Below are 19,221 nucleotides of genomic sequence, written 5' to 3' on the forward strand. Positions count from 1 at the left end.
GGTGGGGGCCGGTGGGGCCGGGCCCTGCCCCGCCTCTGGGGAGGCCGCGCTGCCTCGGCGGGACCCGGCCTGGGCTGCCAGCGTGCGGCCGGGCGGGAGGGCCAGCAGGAGTGTCGTGTTTTGTGTTCAGATGATGTACTTTTTGTGTTCAGATGTATATTGCCCACTTCGGCATCCCGCTGAATCACGTCATGCTTCGCACAGTGCCACGTCGTGCCTGTGTGTGTGTAAGTGCCACAGAAAATTTTCAAAAATTCAAAAAAACTTCAAGGTTAAGCGTTTTAAAATTCTTAAATATGCCTTTGCTGTCGGAATAGTTGCATTTGATTATGCACGCTGCTGCCAGTCAGTGCAGCACAGACACGGAAGTGGGGTTTTCTGTGCACGTTGGTTTTTCTCTGTGTAGCATATGCGTGCCTTTCCCTGTCCTACAGTAAATGCCTACGTGTTTCATTTTCACCTTTTAATGTTGAAAATCAGAGATGTTACAGTTTTTAGGATATGTTCAATTTGCAAAGGATGCTAATTTTTCTGTTTCACACCAAGCCATGCACCTGTCTTTCTCCTTTTTTTCCTTTCTCTTTTTTTTAAATAAAAATAAAATCGGATTACAATGAAAGAGATTATTATGTTTCAAAGGAGTTTAGTGATATATTTGATTTTGCCCAAAATGGAATGCTTTTTGGAAGTCTTGTCCACGATGGGCGTTGGTAGATCTTGATGTTTCAACACCCTAGGCTGTGACTCTGCGAGGTTGCCTGACTCTCGACTGCTTCTGAGGCTCGCCCGGGAAGCAGCGTGGATTGTGGCATGGGTGCGTTTGATACCCTCTTGTTTTTTGTAGAGCTGGAGAAGGAACGAAACCGAGGCATTGGGAAACCGCTGCTCGGAGGGCCCTTCTCACTCGTCAGCCATGAGGGACAGCCCAAGACCAGCAAGGACTACATTGGCCAGTGGGTGCTGATCTACTTCGGCTTCACACACTGCCCTGACATCTGTCCTGATGAACTGGAGAAAATGATTGAAGTGGTAGATGAAATTGGTACGGGAATTTGGTTGGCGTAGTGGTCTCTTTTATGGGATGCCCAGGTTTATTGTGGTAAAATATCACAAATGGTAATAACTGATGATCTTTTTTAGAAAATGCTGTTGACTATTATTCAGTAGTTGAATTAATTGCTAAGTGATACATACATCAATCTGCCTACTGCTAGGATCTGCTACTTAGAGCATGACAGCACTGATCTTTCCGCAGCAGGGGACTTGGTAATAAAACATGATGGTGGCAGGTTACAGGGAATGGTGCCATTGCATTGTATTTTTGCCAAGAAGTGGTCGTGGGGTGTATTAGGGTTTTTTTTCCTTTTATCTTATTCATTCTGAGGACAAATCTCTGTGAGAGTCTCTTCTGAGAGTGACTGTGCTGTGGAGTGGAGGTTGGGGGAAGGCTGTGTGATAGAGGTGGTTTTCTCAGCCTGCAGGCCCTGAAGAGTTACGGTGCAGGGATAATAGTAACCAAGCAAGTGGGAGGGTGGACTAAAGTGAAGAAAATAGAATTATGGCTACGGCTGAAAAAGAGCCTGAATTGTGTCTTCACCTATCCTCCCGCCCCACCATCACAGGCGTACTTTCGTTGTATCGACCATTGTGCTTTGATACATGCATCATGCCCATGCCATGGCATTTTCTGCATCGGAGCCAATTTGTCATCTCTCCTAAGGAGGGCAGGGTCTCCAGCTGAGAGGCTGGAAGTGTAGCTGCACCCAGCGCAAGCAGAGAGCGTTGGATTTCGTGGCGTTTGCTTCATTCACAAATTACATAAATTAAGCTGCACAAAAAGGCCTTTTTTGTCACTTAGGGTGGGCTTGGGTTGATGTTACGGTAGCTTGGCTGTGAGCTTGTTTGAAGGGAGGTGAGAAATGATTTTTAGTTTTCTAAGAAAAATAATAATTATTAATGTCACAGATAGAATTCCATCTTTGCCTAATCTGACCCCACTCTTCATCACCATTGATCCTGAGAGGGACAACGAAGAAGCTGTTGCCAGATATGTTAAAGGTATTACTGTTTTCTTCCTCGATGTCATATAGCATGTAATATAGAGCACTGAAAAGGAGACTCTGATGGGATTCTTTTCACTAAAATGTCTAAATGTCGTCTTTCTATCTAGAATTTTCTCCGAAGCTGATCGGATTGACTGGTACCAAGGCACAGATTGACCAAGTGGCCAAAGCTTACCGCGTGTATTATAGCGAAGGTCCCAAAGATGAAGACAATGATTACATAGTAAGTAAATGTAGGGCCTTTGCTTGATGAAAGACTTTGGATAAGAGCAGCATATAGATTTTAAAATCGGAAGGCAGCTGTTGCAATCTATGCTGAAGTCCTGCATGACAGAGCCCTGTTGCACCGATGTGTTAAGCTGTGTTTTAGAGGTCTCAGTCAGAATCAAGGTGCCCTCTTACAAACTCAGAACCTCACTGAAACATGTTCTAAAAATGTGCAATCCCAGGCCTGCATACAGAATAGCATATGAGCTGGCAAGCCTGGCAGTAATTTGAACTTTTTTCTGTTGTGTAATGTTTCTGTCTGGCTGTTTTCCTATGTGCTCCGAAGTGAAAATGGAACTGGGAATTAAGGTAATAGGAAGAGGGAGAAATGAGAGGTAAAAGTGAGTAACAACTCATTCCCTGCCAAACTGACACCAAAGAGCAGGGTCTTCCTGGCAAGAGACTTGGATGATGCAAGGTCTGCCTGCAGATACTATGGGGATCTTCCTCCTGTGTCCAATGACCTGGAAGAGAGAGCATGTTAATGCTAAATTAAGGGGGAATAAAATACGTAGAGTAATAGTGTGAAGGGGGAAACTGAGGTTTAAGTGAGGATAAACTGAGTAGTCAAATCTTACTCTCTGGAATTGAATAGGACTGGTTATAGGGCTCAGAGCTGCTGCCAAGGCCTTCCTGACTTGCCACATCCTGAGCAGACTGGAAGAGTAAAGTAGGTACAAGTCATATGACAAGTGAGGATACACGTTGTATGATCTTCATTTTTTTTTCTTCATTACAAGAACTAAGGGCATCAGAGAAAACTAAAAACAGGTTCAAAAGGAATGGTGATAGTTCTTGTTGCAATGGGCACATGAAAAGTGGAATCCCTCACTACAGATGCAAATGGTAGAAGTTTATGGGAGTCCACAGGGAGACTTGTTAGTCTTTGGAAAAAACAATCTGTTGAGGATTATGAAATGCACAGAAATCTTACCTAGTTCAGGAAGCCTGTGAGCTAAAAATGTTTGGAAACTGGGAGCTAACAGAGGAAGACAGCATATTTTTGGAGCTGGTTCTATACTCTTCTTTAAAGCAACCATTGTTGGCCACTATTTGAGGTAGGATGCTGAGGCAGATTGGTTTTGGTCTAATCCAGTATTGTCTATTCTTAATCTGTTTTTAAAAAACACCTGACTGCAGCAAATAAATTATCCACATGGACAAAAAGATTGGTGGAACAAAAAAGTGGTGCTTAGAAAGAAACGGCAGGAGCAGCACGTGATCTCAGTAAAGAGAAGATGGAATCACACTGGTGATGTGCACTGCTCTACGTTACTAAAAGGGGTGTGAAGTGGGAGATCAAGAACTCTTTTTCGCTTAAAGTGGCAACTCAATAGCTACAGAAGTCTAAGATACTATATTTGAATGGAGGAGAGAAGCTTCCTGGAGACATTCAACACCAATTTAAATTAATCTAGCGTCAATCTGAAATTGATCTAAAGATACTGCTTAAAATCAGATGTATGAAAGGGGGCTGGTGGAAATGCAAGAATAGGTTATAGGAACAGGATTGGCAAAGGATGCCTGCTCAGGAGAGGGGAAAAAAAATCGTGGAATCTGACACTAAATGAGTGAACTGGAGTTGAGGAGAGATGGTGGAAAGAGGCCAGAAAAGCTGAAGGACTGCTGCTCCTTATGAAGTAAACCACACGTGGATGCTAGCAAACCACACCTGGATTCTGGCATGGCTGTGAAGGGAAAGTACAGGGGTTCGGCCAAGGAAAATAACTGTAGATGACAGCACCTTCAATGAAGGCTGGAGGGTGAAACTGAGCTGGAGAATGTAACTACAGATGTAATGAAGTAGGAGAAGGGATCCAGGGACAATACCGCTGGCCTGTGCTAGGGTTGTGAGTCTGAGAGAAGGGAGGGGCAGTGAGGAAGAAAGGCCAGTGAACTGGGAGCAGGAGAGCAGCCTGGGAGCCCCCGATGTGGTGCCAAGGAGGAAGAGCATACCTGCATCTCTTCAGGATTTGTCATAGGCTCTTGGTTTTGAGAGGCAGTGAGCTCTCGGTGTTCAGGGCAGGAAGGCCAGAGGACACAGGTCTCTGGAACAAAATGGAAGGAGGCTAGCAGCAACAGCAGACCTGGGATGGAGAGCTTGAGGCTGGTTTTGTGCCTACTTGAGACTTATGCAGGTAATTACTACTCTGTCACTTCTTCCAGTAAGGGTTTTTTTTCCTCTTTATGTCTTGCATGGACCTGTCGTGCCAGTTGGTGATTAAGACTGATGTTTGTGCAGGAGCAGGTTCTGTTTCCTCTGCAGGCTGCTGGGAGGTGGGGAAGAGGAAAAGGTCCACTGCAGCCAGTTAAACTTTGATGCTTGTTTTGACTTGAAAAGAACATTGAGATGAGCATTTAGAAATTATAATTTCTAAACATCTGTTTGAATTTTTCAAGTTTGAATTTTTCAAGTATTACTAGTTCCTATTTAATAATCTCAATTTTATAATTCTCCCTGCCAGAATATCCAATTTACTTGTTTTATTCTGTGGTTTACAAGATTGCATTGAAACTCAAATGATGATCTTATGTGCATACAGTGGCAACAGTGCAGGCTTCAGGCACAGCTTGAAAAACAGTGGCCTTTTGCACACAAACTGCACTCCATCCTGACTGTATTTAATCTTTCACAGGCTGGGGAGTTAAGATGCTCTGAGCAGGCTACCTGGTTTGTTTTTTTTCTTTTTCTTTTTTTTTTTTTCCTAGTTTCCAGTTGAAGGATCTAAATTGTGATTCAGATTCCTTAAAAAAAGGAATCCTACAACTTGATTTTGTGATCTTATCTTGAAAATTTGAAACTAGAGTAAAATATTTGAATTAAACTCACTTCAATAAAATTTTGACAACATTCTTTCAATGACAGAAATGCCATTAAGTTTAATGCATCCTTTTAGCTTGTGGTACTGGAAATGTTTATGTGATTTCTTAATTTCAAACACAGTTGTACTCTCAGTGCATAAATACATTTCAGTTCTTTTTCTCTAGTGGCAGTGAGATGATATAGTCACTTGAGCAATCACAGATTCATCACCTCCATTTTCAGTATTTTGTGTTTGCTCATAAAGATGTTGTCACAGTTAGATGCAGACAGTACTCGCAGTGGCATTTTAAATAAACTTACAGTGGAGTTAATTTTTATATAAATCAAATTGGAATACCTTGAATGTTCAAGTAATTGTTTGAACATTGTTTAAGGTTATTTCAATTTGGACAGCAGAGGGAGCTCCCTCCCAGCACACGTATTTCCCTCTGTGCCAGCTCCTCTATCTGCCAGCTCCTCTATCTGCAGCTCCCGTGTCCCAGTGATGCTCTTGGTCCCATTTGCACTGACAGTGAACTTGGTTTAATGAAATACCTCTGTTTATATCGGATTTACATCATATTAGCAGCATGAGCTTGAATACCTTGTGGGGGTCGTGAGGCATCATGAGAAGTACAGGGAAACTGGGAAAAGTGAGGGGGAAAGACCATTAGCCCGCAGGTTTGCCCCAGCCTTGTCTGTGCTGCAGGAAGGGTGCCAGCAGCTTAGGGAAGACTTGTCTGCTTTAAATACTCCTTCACACGTTCTGAGTATGCAACTAGTTTTCTCTATTTATTTTCTTGGATAAAACAAGAAGAGGTTGCTGAGGTGATGCTGAGGTTTTCCTTATCTTGCTTTAGCTTCTTGGTGAGAAGTCTTGTCAGACAGCTGAGCCAAAGGCTGAACGGGATGCTCTTGCTGCTGACTTTGAGAGATGTGCAGGATGGTCCAGTATTTAAAGGGTGGCTACAAAGAAGATGGAGACTCCCGTTTTATAAGGAGTCACATGGAAAAGATGGGGGGTAATGGGTACAAGTTACTCCTGGGGAGATTATGATTGGACGCAAGAGGAAAATTTTTTATGATGAGAACAATCATCCATTGGAATAATCTCCCCAGGGAAGTGGTGGATTCGCCAACATTGGACACTTGTAAGATTCGTCTGGACAGGGTGCTGGGCCATCTTGTCTAGGCCGTGCTTTTGCCAAGAAAGGCTGGACCAGATGATCCTTGAGGCCCCTTCCGACCTGGTATTCTATGATTCTGTGATCTTTTTTACCAAGTCACGATGTGCTCTCTTACAGGTGGATCACACAATAATAATGTACCTCCTCGGGCCAGATGGTGACTTCGTGGACTATTATGGCCAGAATAAGAGGAGCACTGAGATTTCTGCTTCTATTGCTGCACACATGAGAAAATACAGATCCTAAAACACAAGGTCTTCAAAGGTTGATGTGAACATCACCTGTGGGTTTGGCTGTAATCGGGCATTGAAGTTAAAGCGGAAGCATACAAGTGTAACATCCCGTCACCGCATGCCTCCTTTCTTCCAAATACGAAAGGCAACCATACTTCTGCAAAATACCATTATCAAAAATCTCTATGGAGCCTTCCCCATGGATATTATTTGCAGCAAGATCTAGGCTACAGAATGAAGTTTGGGACTTCTCTGAAACATTCTTGGGAGCAGAAAGTGGAAAACACTTTTCATTTGGGAAGAACATGTGTATCACTGGTAAAATTAATTGGTATCTCTTGGCAAGACATCGGTGAAGGATGGTCACTGCAGGAGGATGATTACTTGATGAAAAGCCATGTGGGCCATGGCATTCTCAGAGGACCTCTGCCTTCTTTTTTTCTGCACTGTTTTGCCTTCTGGGAGAGGCAGTTACAATATCATAAGCAGGAGAGTCTTAAGAGTACTTCTTTATCAAGGTTAAGAAGGTGAAGAGCACTGAAAGCATCAGCAGCTTCCACGCATGGGACCAGCCCGTGTAGCGTGCCTGATCTCTTCTTCCTTTGAATGCAGAAATGAAATGTTTTTTTCATGGTGATTTTTCCTGGTGAACACTGTTAACTTACAAGGAAATGAGTAATGGGTTGCAAGTAGATTTCTTCTTCTGGTCTAAATGATTTTATGCATAGGTAGCCTGATTGTGCTATGCTGAATAGTGAAGTGGGGAGGATGAAGGGGGTCTGTGGCCATGCGTAGGGCTGTCAGTCAGATAAATTTTATGCAGTGCAGCATTTGAAAATAAAGATTTTATCTTTGTCCTATATATACTGTGGTGACCTCCTGAGGGTATTGGGAAGGTTACTTTGATAGAGTATGTCTAAGGCTGCACTCTTCTGATAAAGCTCTGTCAAGGAAGGAAGATTCCTGAAGTTCCAAGATACAAATTTTTTTAAAATTTTTTTTTCCCCTGCCTCTCAAATACTAGATAGCTTAAAGGGTTTTTGTTCTGTTTTAAAGGATCAGCAAGAATTTTTCTGTATCAGTTCACAGGGAGAGTTTTAAAAAGTGTCTTAGTAAAATTAAACTCAACAGCTGAAAAGGAAGTTAGTTTTTTAGAAGTTAGAAGTAGGCTTCCAAAGGAAATTTCACACTTTAAGTCTTCTATCATTTAGAGGATGTGTCAAATCCAAGGTGTTATCAATAATATTAGTGTCTGTGATAAGTGGCACCCTGGCAATAATGATTTTATTTTCATGGAGTGGTTGCAAGTGTTAGCATTGTTTCTAAAGAGCCTTTCCTCACCTTTTATTTTTCCCCACAATCCTGGAGGTAATTTATTTTCAAAACTTTCCTTACAGAGCTGACTTTTGGCACCTACTAGCTCTGCATTTCTTTGTCGGGCTGGCTGTGCACCAGTTTGTTTTGAAACAAGACAGGCCATGGCTTGACCTGCTGGTGATAGTCCTGTGGGAAGCTGGACTGGAGACGTCTGGAGCTCCCTTCCGACCAGCACTTCTGTGTTTCTATGAGATTTATCTTGTTGAGACTGTACTCACTTAGTGCTCTGAGCCTCCCTGCTCCAGATGAGTGTGTGTCTTTTTCCCTTTTTTATTGTGACCTTTACTAGGGAAAATCATCTCCTTTTGGAACTTCTGATGCAGTTGTTTTGAGGATGACTTGTGCAATACAGTGCATTAGGATATAGAAGGTGGTAAATTATATTTACCCGCTCTTGTGATAAAAGCAACATTGAAATACCATCCCATTATGTTTCTCAGTGGCCCAACACTGGCCATTCAAGAGGGTCAATCTGTAGTGGACAAGTGCCTATTAACTGGTAACAAACAGAAACTAGCAGCAAGTACTGCTAATGGAGACAGTGTTTGGAAGTGCAGGCCTGTGCAGCTTTTTTTAATGCCCTCTCACGTGCTGTAAGTCCCCAAGTTCTTATTTACCTTACTTCCATTGGGGAAATACTTTTTTTCCTTTTTGAACAAGTCGGAAATAATCTGAATATTTTCCTTGACGGGGGGTGGTGGTGGTGGAATTGTCCTGCCTGTCTTGCTGCCTCTTCTGTATTAGAGTCCATTCCTCTCTGTTCTGTGTTTCTTGAAAATACTGATGTAGAAGACCTGGTGGGAAGGTCACTAAGAAATGGAGCAGCTGATCCGGGAGGATACTTTGTTGGCCTCTTTAAAGTCTATTTGTGCTTCCCTTGATTACTCCCAAGCACTTAAGATACCCTGTGGAGAAAAGATGAATTTTAATACTGAATTGAATCTTCAAGGACTGAAAAGACTCATAATACGTGTTTTTCAGCCATATCTATCTTCCAAAAGCAATGGGAAAGAGGCAATATTTCAAAGCTAAAAATGCAGCAGGTTGATCGTGGGTCTAAGGGAGAGAGAGGATGTATTTATTTAAGACCCATTTTACTTAACTGACCACTGAGTAGAGGAGTGGTTCAAATTGACGTGTGCGGTAGCCTGTGCCAGGAACAGGACTTGGCCTGGGGACCCGTCTCTTCTGGCGGTGTGGGGGATCTCCGTCAGCAGCAGTCACCGAAATGCCAGGATTGTGTATCATGCCATGTGGGGTTTCTCCCTGCCATGCCAGTGTGCAGCCTCCTGGGACCAAGACCTCCCTTTGTGTTTGGGGTCTCTTACTGCCCCTCCATTTTTTCACAGGGGAGCATGTGTGAAAAGCGTGGCAGTTTCCTTGAGTCTTCCCCTAAATCCCTGTGCTGGTGGTGTTTTGCATATAATGGAAGCATAGAAGGGGCATGTGCACGCTCTGCAGCAGGAGGTGGTTTAAAGGGAGTGGGTTTAACTAATGTAAAGGAGATACTTGTGCAAAAACGTCGTGAGAGGGGCTAGGCAGATGGGTTGCTTGGCACAGTGATCTTCAGTAGGTTCTGGTGAGTTGTTACTAGCAGCAGGAAAGAAATAGTGAAAAACTGACCTCTGTTCCTGAAGGATTGCTGGATAACAGTACATTGCCATTAAACACCTACTGCTCACCTCTCATATCTGTGCAAGAAAAACTGGCTCTGTAATGAAGTCAGTTGTACCACAAGATGCTCCCTTTTTTCCATTGTGTGGCTCCACGTTACATCTCTCTTGCATTTTTACATACATTGGATACTTGGTCTCTGGACAAACTGGTTTTCAGGGGTGACATCTTCAGTACTGTATTTCTTTATTTGACCACTTGTGAATTGTTTGTGGCTGTGGAGTCTCCAGGGCCAAGCCTCTGCCCCATCTGTTATCATCCCATAACTGTACTTCTCTACACAGCATCCTTTGTGTGCACTTCTCAAGGTCTCTGTTGTCATATCAGGCTTGTATTTATTTATATATCAATATATATATTGATGGAGTGACTACATCAGTGGACACGGGAAGGGCTACAGATGTCATCTATCTGGACCTCTGTAAGGCCTTTGACATGGTCCCCCACATCCTCCTCTCTAGACTGGAGAGGTATGGATTTGATGGGTGGACTGTCCGGTAAAGGGTGAGGAATTGGTTAGATGGTCGCATCCAGAGGGTAGTGGTCAATGGCTCAATGTCCAGATGGAGATCAGTGACAAGTGGTGTCCCGCAGGGGTCCGTATTGGGACCGGTACTGTTTAATATCTTCATCAATGACATAGACAGTGGGATCGAGCGCACCCTCAGCAAGTTGGCAGATGACACCAAGCTGAGTGGTGTGGTCGACACGCCAGAGGGACGGGATGCCATCCAGAGGGACCTGGACAAGCTTGAGAAGTGGGCCTGTGTGAACCTCATGAGGTTCAACAAGGCCAAGTGCAAGGTCCTGCCCCTGGGTCGGGGCAACAGAAGTACATTTTCCCCTTATTTCTTTATCTTCCATCTGTTCTTTCAACATTCGTGTTTAAGCAGTGGTCAATGAGAGGCATTCTCTACCAAAGTGCTATATACTGAAGTTGGATTCTAATTAGACATTTATTATTCTGCTGCAACATTGAACACTGATATGACAAATCTATCTAGATCCCAGGCAGTTCATTATAGTCTAGCTTCACTATTTCCTATCGCAGCATTAATGGCATTGAGACAAGACAGTGATTAAAGTCCAGCTCTGGAGCCCTCAGCATAAGAAAGACATGGACCTGTTGGAGCGGGTCCAGAGGAGGGCCACGAAAATGATCAGGGGGATGGAACACCTCTGCTATGAAGAAAGGCTGAGAGAGTTGGGGTTGTTCAGCCTGGAGAAGAGAAGGCTTCGGGGAGACCTTATTGCAGCCTGTCAGTACTTAAAGGGGGCTTAAGTATTGGATTTAGACTAGATATAAGGAAGAAATGTTTTATGCTGAGGGTGGTGAAGCACTGGCACAGGTTGCCCAGAGAGGTGGTGGATGCCCCATCCCTGGAAACGTTCAAAGTCAGGCTGGACGGGGCTCTGAGCAACCTGCTCTAGTTGAAGATGTCCCTGCCCACAGCAGGGGGGTTGGACTAGATGACCTTTAAAGGTCCCTTCTGACCCAAACTATGATTCTATGACTCTATATTGCATCAGTGTGTTAGTGACAAATACCTTATTCTGCGCAGAGTACAATCTCTGTAAAACTAGGGTTGTATGAAGCAATGGTAAGTAAAAATAAAATTAGTCAGAACCACCTGTTTAGAAGAAAAAATTGGTATTATAGCTAAGCCAAGTTAAAACAAAGTAGAAGTCAGTAGAAATTCGGACGAGGCGAGCCTGCCAAGCCTCTCTCTCGAGGCTCTGCAAACTTGGTACAAAGCCTGTGGGCTGCAGCGTGTCAAGGATCACCCTATCTACATTTATTTCCCTAAAGCTAATTTGCAGCTGACTCCTGCTACAGAGACAAATGTAAGATTTCTGTCTTCTCCCAAATGTTTTGGCATAAATGTCATGTCCTTTAACTTGTTTTTATGTGTCCTGAAAGGCAGAGCCAGCTGACACGGGAAGCTTGTGGCAGACTGGGGCGCCTGTGGGAAGGGCACAGAAAGATTTAGGATGGAGGGACCGGCCCATGGGCCATGTCGCAGCACTGGAGCACGTGCCTTGCCTCCTGGCAGTGGGAGCAGCTGATGTCCTGCTTCTTTCTGCCTCTCAGATTGACGCTGCCCGTCTCTTTTCCCTCGGCCTTTCCCAGGAGGGAAACTTTCTTTGGAAGTGAGGGGTTTTTTTTCGGGGTTTTTTTGTTTGTTTTTAAGAAAGAGAAAAAAAATCTGTTGTTTAGGCAACTGTTAGGCTTTCACTGCCCTGCCTTGGTGACAGCAGGGAGCACAGCTGTATTCCCTGCCTGTTCAGGAGGACCAGGGGCTGTGCTGAATGCTCAGCAGGAGCAGGCAGAGCTGTTCGTGGGGTGGATATCTAGTGGGGGAAAGGGAATATGCTGAGGGGGTCGGAGACCGTTTGTTAGTGGATGTCCAGTATTTCTTCAGTAGAACAAATTCCACCTGTACTCATAGTTCCCAAATGCCCTGTAGCCCAGAGTGCAGTGCCTGGCCCACAAAGAGGGAGCTCAGGTCTGGCAGGGGACAGTTTACGACAGGACTCCTTGCTGTTCGCTGTGCCGGGTGCTGGACTGGGGCCGAGGGGTGCCTGGCTGCCGAAGCGGGTCTCCCCTGTGGAAACTTTACCGGACTGCAGGTTTCACTTGGGAACCAAATTTGTTGGAGTCTGGTGCTGTGAAGGTGAACCTCTGTTCCCTCGGGCAAATGGGGCCCCCTGGGTACCCCGCGGACAGACGGACGATAGAGCGCAAGCCTGGCAGAGGCCAATCTGCAGAGCATTGCTGTGTGTGCCCGCACCACACTCAGCCCCAGCCTACTTGTCCTGTAAAACACTGGCGGAAAATAGCCCCTCTTCAGAGTGGCTGGCATCTGTAATACTGACTGCAGAGCTGATGCCATCCCAGGCTGGGGACTAGTGACAAGATGTCTGAGGAATGAGGGGGAGCTCCATTTGTCCACCCAAGGGAGGTAATGCATTCCTTGTGTGCTGTGCATGTAGCCCATGGAGGAGCTGAACTAATGAGTGATACTTAAACCACATGGCTGAAGCTGACCATTTTAGGGATGTTCCTACCACCATCACGGGCAGAGCCAGGGACTGAAGAGGTACAGAGGCTGTGGCATTAAATGTCTGCAGAGCCTCATGTTGCATTTGCAGTCCAGATCATGGAATAACTCAGATGGGAAGGAACCTCAGGAGGTCTGTAGTCCAACCTCCTGCTCAAAGTAGGGGCAGCTATGGGGTCAGACCAGGTTGCTCAAGGCTTTAAACAGCTAGGACTTGAAAACCTCCAAGGACGGAGGCTGTGCAACCTCTCTAGATGAGTAAAAAACTGTTTCCCACTAGAGCGAATATTTTTCTTTATATCCAGTCTGAACTTCTCATTTCAACCAGCTTTTTAACTCTTGTTCTTTCACCGTGCACCAAGGTGAAGAGCCTGACTCCATCTTCTTGATCACCTCCTCACAGGTGTTGGACGGCTGCTGTTAGGTCCTCCTGAAGCCTTCTCCTTCCCAGGCTGAACAAGCCCTGTTCCCTCAGCCTCTCCTCGTGTTCTGTGCAATGGCCGGCTCCAGGCCCCTGACCATCTTGACCTCAGATTCTTCTCCCCAAACTGCCCCCTGGCCAGTCAGTTCCCAGCATGTGTTTTTGTAAGGACATTTTCCTTACCGGGTGCAGGACTTTGCATTAGTCCTTGTTGAACTTCATAAGGTTCCTGTTAGCACATCCCTCCAGCCTGTCTGGTCCCTCTGGATGGCAGCTCTGACCTAGAGGGTATCAGCTGCTCCCCTCGCTATGTTGCCATCTGCAAACTTCATAAGCAAGTCTGTTGTTGACTCTGCCAGGTCATTGATAAAGGTGTTAAACAGGAAAACTCCCAGGACTGACCCATGCATGTGACCCATTAACAGCTATCCTCTCAGTCTCATTGCCCAGCCAGGTTCTTTGCCTATCTAGTTGCCCACTTGTCCAGACCATAAACTCCTAGCTTGGACCCAAGAACATCGTGGCAGATAGTTTTGGGAGCTGAGGTTGGGCAGCATCCACTGCTCTCCCCACATCCACGGATCTGATCATTTTATCATAAAAGGCAATCGGGATGGTCAGATGTGATTGACCTCTTAGTAAATCCACACTGTTCCCAGTCACTGTCTCTTGTATGTGCCCAGAAATGTGCTCCAAAGACATTTCTGTGTTTCTTTTCTCTCTTCATTGAAATTTTTTCTTCTGCACTTAAAAAAGAAACCTATCAGGAAAGCAAGCCCTTATCTTGGCTGGTGTCTCTTGAGAGGATGCGGGAGCCAGACTGGGCATCGGTCCACAGTCAACAGGGCAAAATCCAAATCGGGTGTTATTTTTCCATACTCTGTCACGTGTACTGCCAGTGTGAAAATACTCCATGTGCCTGCCACGATAGCCAAAAGGGCTCAGTCCAAATCCAGTTTTGATCTAAGGGGAATTGACCTGGATCAAATGGCCTGTGACGTGGGAATTTATCTGCTCCCCAGCTCTGAAACTGTGTGCGCTGCAGCTGATGAGCTCGCCTGTGCCCAGAGCAGGCGAGTGCAGCAGAGAGGACGTGGCTTCCTGGCCTGACAGGTCGGTGCCTGGTCCTCAGCGTTCATTTCGAAGAAGCTTGTTTTGGCCAGGAGTTGCTGAGCAGCTCTGCTCTCCACTGGTATTGAGCTCGAGCTATGCCCCAGCATGGAGCCAGGTGCTTTTGGAGTGGATCTCCTGCTTCAGCCTGTGCCTTGAGCTTGGGTGGTGAGGACTACCTGGGTCATATGTGTTCACACAGTGCTTTGGCTACAGTCGCGTGGTGTATCTCAATGATGGTAGTGTCTTTAATCACTCGTGACTGTCCCCAGCCGGAGCAGCCGGCTGTGCCCTGGAGGGACCATCCAGGACAATTCCAGGGCAGGTATTTCCCACAGCGCTGGACTTACCTGCTGCCTCCAAACAAACTCCCCATCTGATGGAATAACTCACACGAGGGAGGAAAAATAGACATTTCTGTTGTCTGGAAACAAGGTAGCCTACCAATATCCTGGTAGGCTCCACATCCACAGACATCAGTCATCTTCCTTGACCACTTGCATTCAGCAAATGCTTCCTGATGGTGCCAGCTGGGCCCTTGTGCTTCCAGGGGTTGATGGGTCTCTTGACTAGGAGCTTGCTAGCCTGGGGCCTGCAGGGTGCTCCTGGATTGCTGGCTGAGCAGTCACCAGGCACGCTCCATTCAGCACAGGTTTGTACCAGCACCTTCTGTGAGACAAAGACAACCTCAGGAGTGCTCCCAAGGCACTCCAGAGCATGAACCAGCCAGCTTGACTCAGGGGCAAGCTGCAATGACAGTGAGAGAGGACAGGGAAGAGGGCTGCAGAGCTCAGGACAGCTCTTCTGTGCTTGTTGCAGTGGCTCCTTGATTGGAAGCTGCCTTTGTGTATCAGGTCCCTCTTCCCGGGTATTGGGGGTACAGGGAGGGAGCAGGGAGGTTGCTGCAAGCACAGCAGGCTAAGTACAGGCTAGAGCAGGTTGTGCAGAGGGCATAAAAATGCTGGCATGAGGCCAAGGGATGGGGCAGACTTGGGGGCAACAGTGGGGTGCATGGAAGAGAGGTGGGCACATGAGCTGACACCTGGCTGTGTGGCTGTCACTCTGCTCCTGTCTCCTCCCCTGTGGCTGCCACACACCCTGCATCCCTCCAGGCTCTTCCCAGCCTTATTGCTTTTCCCTGACCCCCTCCCCTGGGGTGAGCAGTGTTGTGCTGCTCACACAGGGGTTCAGCCGATGGAGACTGGGGCTCCTAAAGCATTCAGGGTTCAGGCTCCTTAGTGCTGATAGAAATGCTACAGCCAGCCCTGCTTGGCGGTATTTTGGCAATGACAGACTGAAGAGCATTGTTGGCCAGCACTGCAAGCTGTGGTACAATGAGGCTGTTGTCGTGGCAGTCCTTCAGAAACTGCAGCCGGTGGCACTGAGCTTCAGTGGCAAAGATGTCTGGCCATTGAAGAAAGCTGGCTGAAACTTAGCATCCTCCTGCAGCCACCCAGAACCATTTAGTACTTGCTGCTTGTTAGCTATTAGCAGCCTGAGGAAGAAAGCAAGTCTTCCTCATCCTTATCTTGGGTCAAGTCTATGTGTGGTTTGAGATACTATAGCTCTTTCTCCCTTTCTCCAGTAACTTTGCAGATACCTACATTTTCTGAGCCTTTTCTCACTTCATCAGACTTGTGTGGTCCAAGCACTCGCCCCACGTTATGAAGATGTGCTCCCATCAGCCTGTAGCCAGGACTGTGGGATGAATCAGCGGTCTCACATGCTCTTTGGTGAACTACAGGATGGAGCTGAAGGCTGAGCATTGAGTTGGGCTCTTTACCACCTAGCTGCAAATCAGTATGTACCTTCAGTCAGGTAAAACAAGCCATGTGCGGACTGCTGAGGGGTCAAACAGAGCTATGAACAGCCTGCCATGATGCACTGACTGAGGTTGCCGGTTGCAGCCAAGGCTTTCCAGTCCCTGCTGCTGGCGTGGGGTGCTCACCTGGATAGACCCAGGAGCTGGGGCTCCGGGACAGTGTGTGCTGGGGCTGCACAGGAACTCCGTAGCCTTGGGGCAGTGGGCATATACTTCGTGAAGCAGATGTTCTGGGCTGTGCTACGGGGGGAATGGCCACAGTCCTTGCTATTAGATGTTAACTGATAAGCAGGTCTGTTTTACTGGATTGCTCTTAGGTTTGGTGGCCTAAAAAGAAAAGCAAAAAGCTAACTGTTTCTCCCCTAGAAGAGAATTCAGAAGGTTTGGTTTGGTTCAAACGGAAAATGATTTTTTTAAAGCAAGCTCTGCTGCCGTGGAGTATCTAGCCCCTGACTTCTAGCAGCTCTGCATCAGTTGTACATGTTCCTGGGAGTACGAGGATCTGTGCTGGGCAGGAATGATTGCTTCTCTCTCTGTGCAAGAGCCAGCTCATTCCGTGTTTTAAGCTGTGTATTACTAGTTTAATAAAGCAGGTTCTTTCAGCATGCCAGGAAACTTACTCAGCTACAGCTTACAAAACCTCCTTGTTCTCCCGAAGTTCTTTGTGCAAAAATAGATAGACACCAACCAGTAAATCCACCTTTAATTTGTGGGGGTATATCGAGCCATGAGTGCCCTTATCTGAATGAAGGGCAGTAATAAAAGCTCCCTGGCAACGCCAGGACCAGAGGGCCTTGCAAGGCAATGCAGCTCGCTGTGATAGCACCCTTGTGACCTTCACCTCAGGACAGCTCTGTGTCTGCAAATGATGTTGGCAGCATGGAGCAACATGCTGCAGCTGCTGTTCCCCAGGGCTGTTTGCAAGTAGATGTGCATCTACATGTGTGCCCTGGAGCCTTTCTGCAGTGTCCTAGGAAGGTTTTGGTGGTAAAGAAGGGTGTTTCACTGTCCAGAGCCTGTGAGAAGCTGAAACAGGGTATTGCTGGCCTGGGACTCACCCTAAATCTCATCTTTTCCTGGGACATCATTTCATGCCTGCCCAAACACCAAGCAGCAGAGCTTGTGGCAGTCCTGGCTGTGGTGGGATGGTGTCAGTGCTTTTTCACAAGGGGCAATCTTGTACCCTGTTGTGAGGCAGCAGCCCCCTTGTCCCAACGCCATGTGCAGTTGGCCCGTTCACAGGAGCAATCTACTGGCACTGCCTCTGACTGCGTGGTGGTGGGGGAGAGGCAGGGTGGCCCTGCACACAAGTAGCACTGAGTCCAGAGGAGCAAGGACTCCAGAGCTCTGAGCTAAGAAAGGAGATCCAGGCACTCAACAACAAAAAGGCTGCTTTTCCTTATCCAGCTCTTGTGAGGCCAAGAAATAAGCATCCTTTTCTTTTATAAGAAAATATTGGGAATGAATGTTGCCCAGTCTGTGTAACACCCTTGGCTCCCACGTCCTCTGAAATGACCTGCTTGTGCTTAGACATTTCTTCGTCATGGTTAGGGTTACGCGGGAGCCCTCATGTTGTAACTGTGGAGCTTGAGGTGTAATTTGCTGGGATTTGGCCCTCTCATTTTCCATACCTACTGGGGGCACGTTGCAGTAACCAGCACCCCGGGTGGGCACTGTTGTAGGTCTTCTAGCAAACTGTGGTCCCTGCAGCCCTTCCTGGGTCTTCCCACCAGTTGCTGGGACAGATGCAGCAGATGCCTCGCCGCCAGCCATGACTCTTGTGTTCAGCCTCAGCCAGCTGATGGGCCTCTCGCCTGGTCAGGTCCTGCTGGCTGCAGGGCAGAGGAGACCTGGCACTGTTCCCTTGCCCACCCCATGCATGGGGAGCTGTTCTGGGCTATCCCCCTGACTCAGGAGTATGCGCCCTACCCCCCGCACCCAAGCCTGGTCCATGAAGTGAGGCACAGAGGCCCCTCATCAGCCTGGGAGGTGTCCCTGGAAAAAGAAGGGCAACCCCAGAGCATGGTGGAGACACTGTGAGGTCTCTGGAGGAGGGCTGGGTGATTAGTGGGTGATTTGTTCCCCATGCTAGGTCCCAGGTTGGTGCTCTGGGTTGGATGATCTTAGGGACCAAATCGGAGAGAAGGGCTTTGCAGGGAGACCAGCGTGGCACCGTCTGGTATTGGCACTGACTCTATGGTCTTCATGTTGGTTTTGGGTCTATTTCCCCCTGTTGAAAAGATCTGGGCCTGCTCTTGGCTGTGCGTGTGCGCAGTGTGCGCGCTGCAGCTCCCTGCAGTGCACAGGCTCCAAGCCTCGGTCCCAGAAATCATGGATTTATTTTGCTGAACTCTTCATGAAAACTTTCACTGTAGACATCTGGCAGGAAAGAGGTCAGCCCAGTCCTTTTATATTCAAGAAAGCTGAAAGTAATTGAAACCAGAAGCTGGTGAACATTAGGAGGAAGGCAGCAATGAGCACCATTCGTTGTGTCAGAAAACACTTAGCTGCAGTGATAATTTAGCTTAGTTGCAGTTTGATGCATGTATAATCTGTATACTTTATTCCAGTTGGTTTTAGTACCTGGGACTTTTGAAATAGCAGCTGTAATGCAGAGCTGCAGTGCAGAAGAAGGTGTGACACTAGCCTCCGGCTTTCTTAGAGTGCTCATTTCTAGATAGTTTTTATTTCTGAGAAAAAACCCAGCAGATTTACTTATAAGCTCCTTAATTAGACCTGAGCCATCACTGGAGTCAGTTCCAGCCACACATAAGACCAGATTGTTTTCAGAAAGGCCCAGTACCCCCACTGCGTACACTGACCTGCTCACGTTGGTGCTCACGTTGGCTCCGGGTGCCCTGCAACAGTGGAGGGACAGTGCCGGCTTGAAGACTGTCCGGCAGCCACCCTCCGGGCTGCTGACAGCACCGTCGCCTCTGTGCCGCACCAGCTCGCAGCAGAAACGATGGCTCCTGAGAGTCTCTGTGTTAGATACAGGCTCATGAGAAGGTAAGACGTCCCTCCTCATCCACTGATCTCTTCCTTTGCACCACATCATTTCTTAACTTAGTTTATATTTTTACTGCATTTTGTTCACATTTGTAAAGATGTCTATTAAAGGGGCCCATCGCTCTGAACATGGGTGTGCAGCTAAACCCTTGGTCCCGGGCCACAGGCGCCTGAATCAAAATGTGGTGGACCA

The 19,221-nt window shown here is 46.9% G+C and overlaps 1 protein-coding gene across 1 annotated transcript; it reads left to right on the top strand.

The window, feature by feature from the left end:
• Positions 1–700: 700 nt before the first annotated feature.
• Positions 701–7,395, top strand: LOC103925368 (protein SCO1 homolog, mitochondrial). Its single transcript, XM_009334076.1, has 5 exons — positions 701–710; positions 845–1,042; positions 1,966–2,058; positions 2,171–2,286; positions 6,438–7,395. Exons 1-5 carry the CDS (start codon positions 701–703, stop codon positions 6,564–6,566), a joined length of 546 nt encoding a protein of 181 aa, XP_009332351.1. The 3' UTR covers positions 6,567–7,395.
• The last annotated feature ends 11,826 nt before the right edge of the window (positions 7,396–19,221 follow it).

This window comes from Pygoscelis adeliae, unplaced genomic scaffold (genome assembly GCF_000699105.1).
Source record: "Pygoscelis adeliae isolate BGI_AS28 unplaced genomic scaffold, ASM69910v1 Scaffold11, whole genome shotgun sequence".
NCBI classification, from domain to species: Eukaryota; Metazoa; Chordata; class Aves; order Sphenisciformes; family Spheniscidae; genus Pygoscelis; species Pygoscelis adeliae.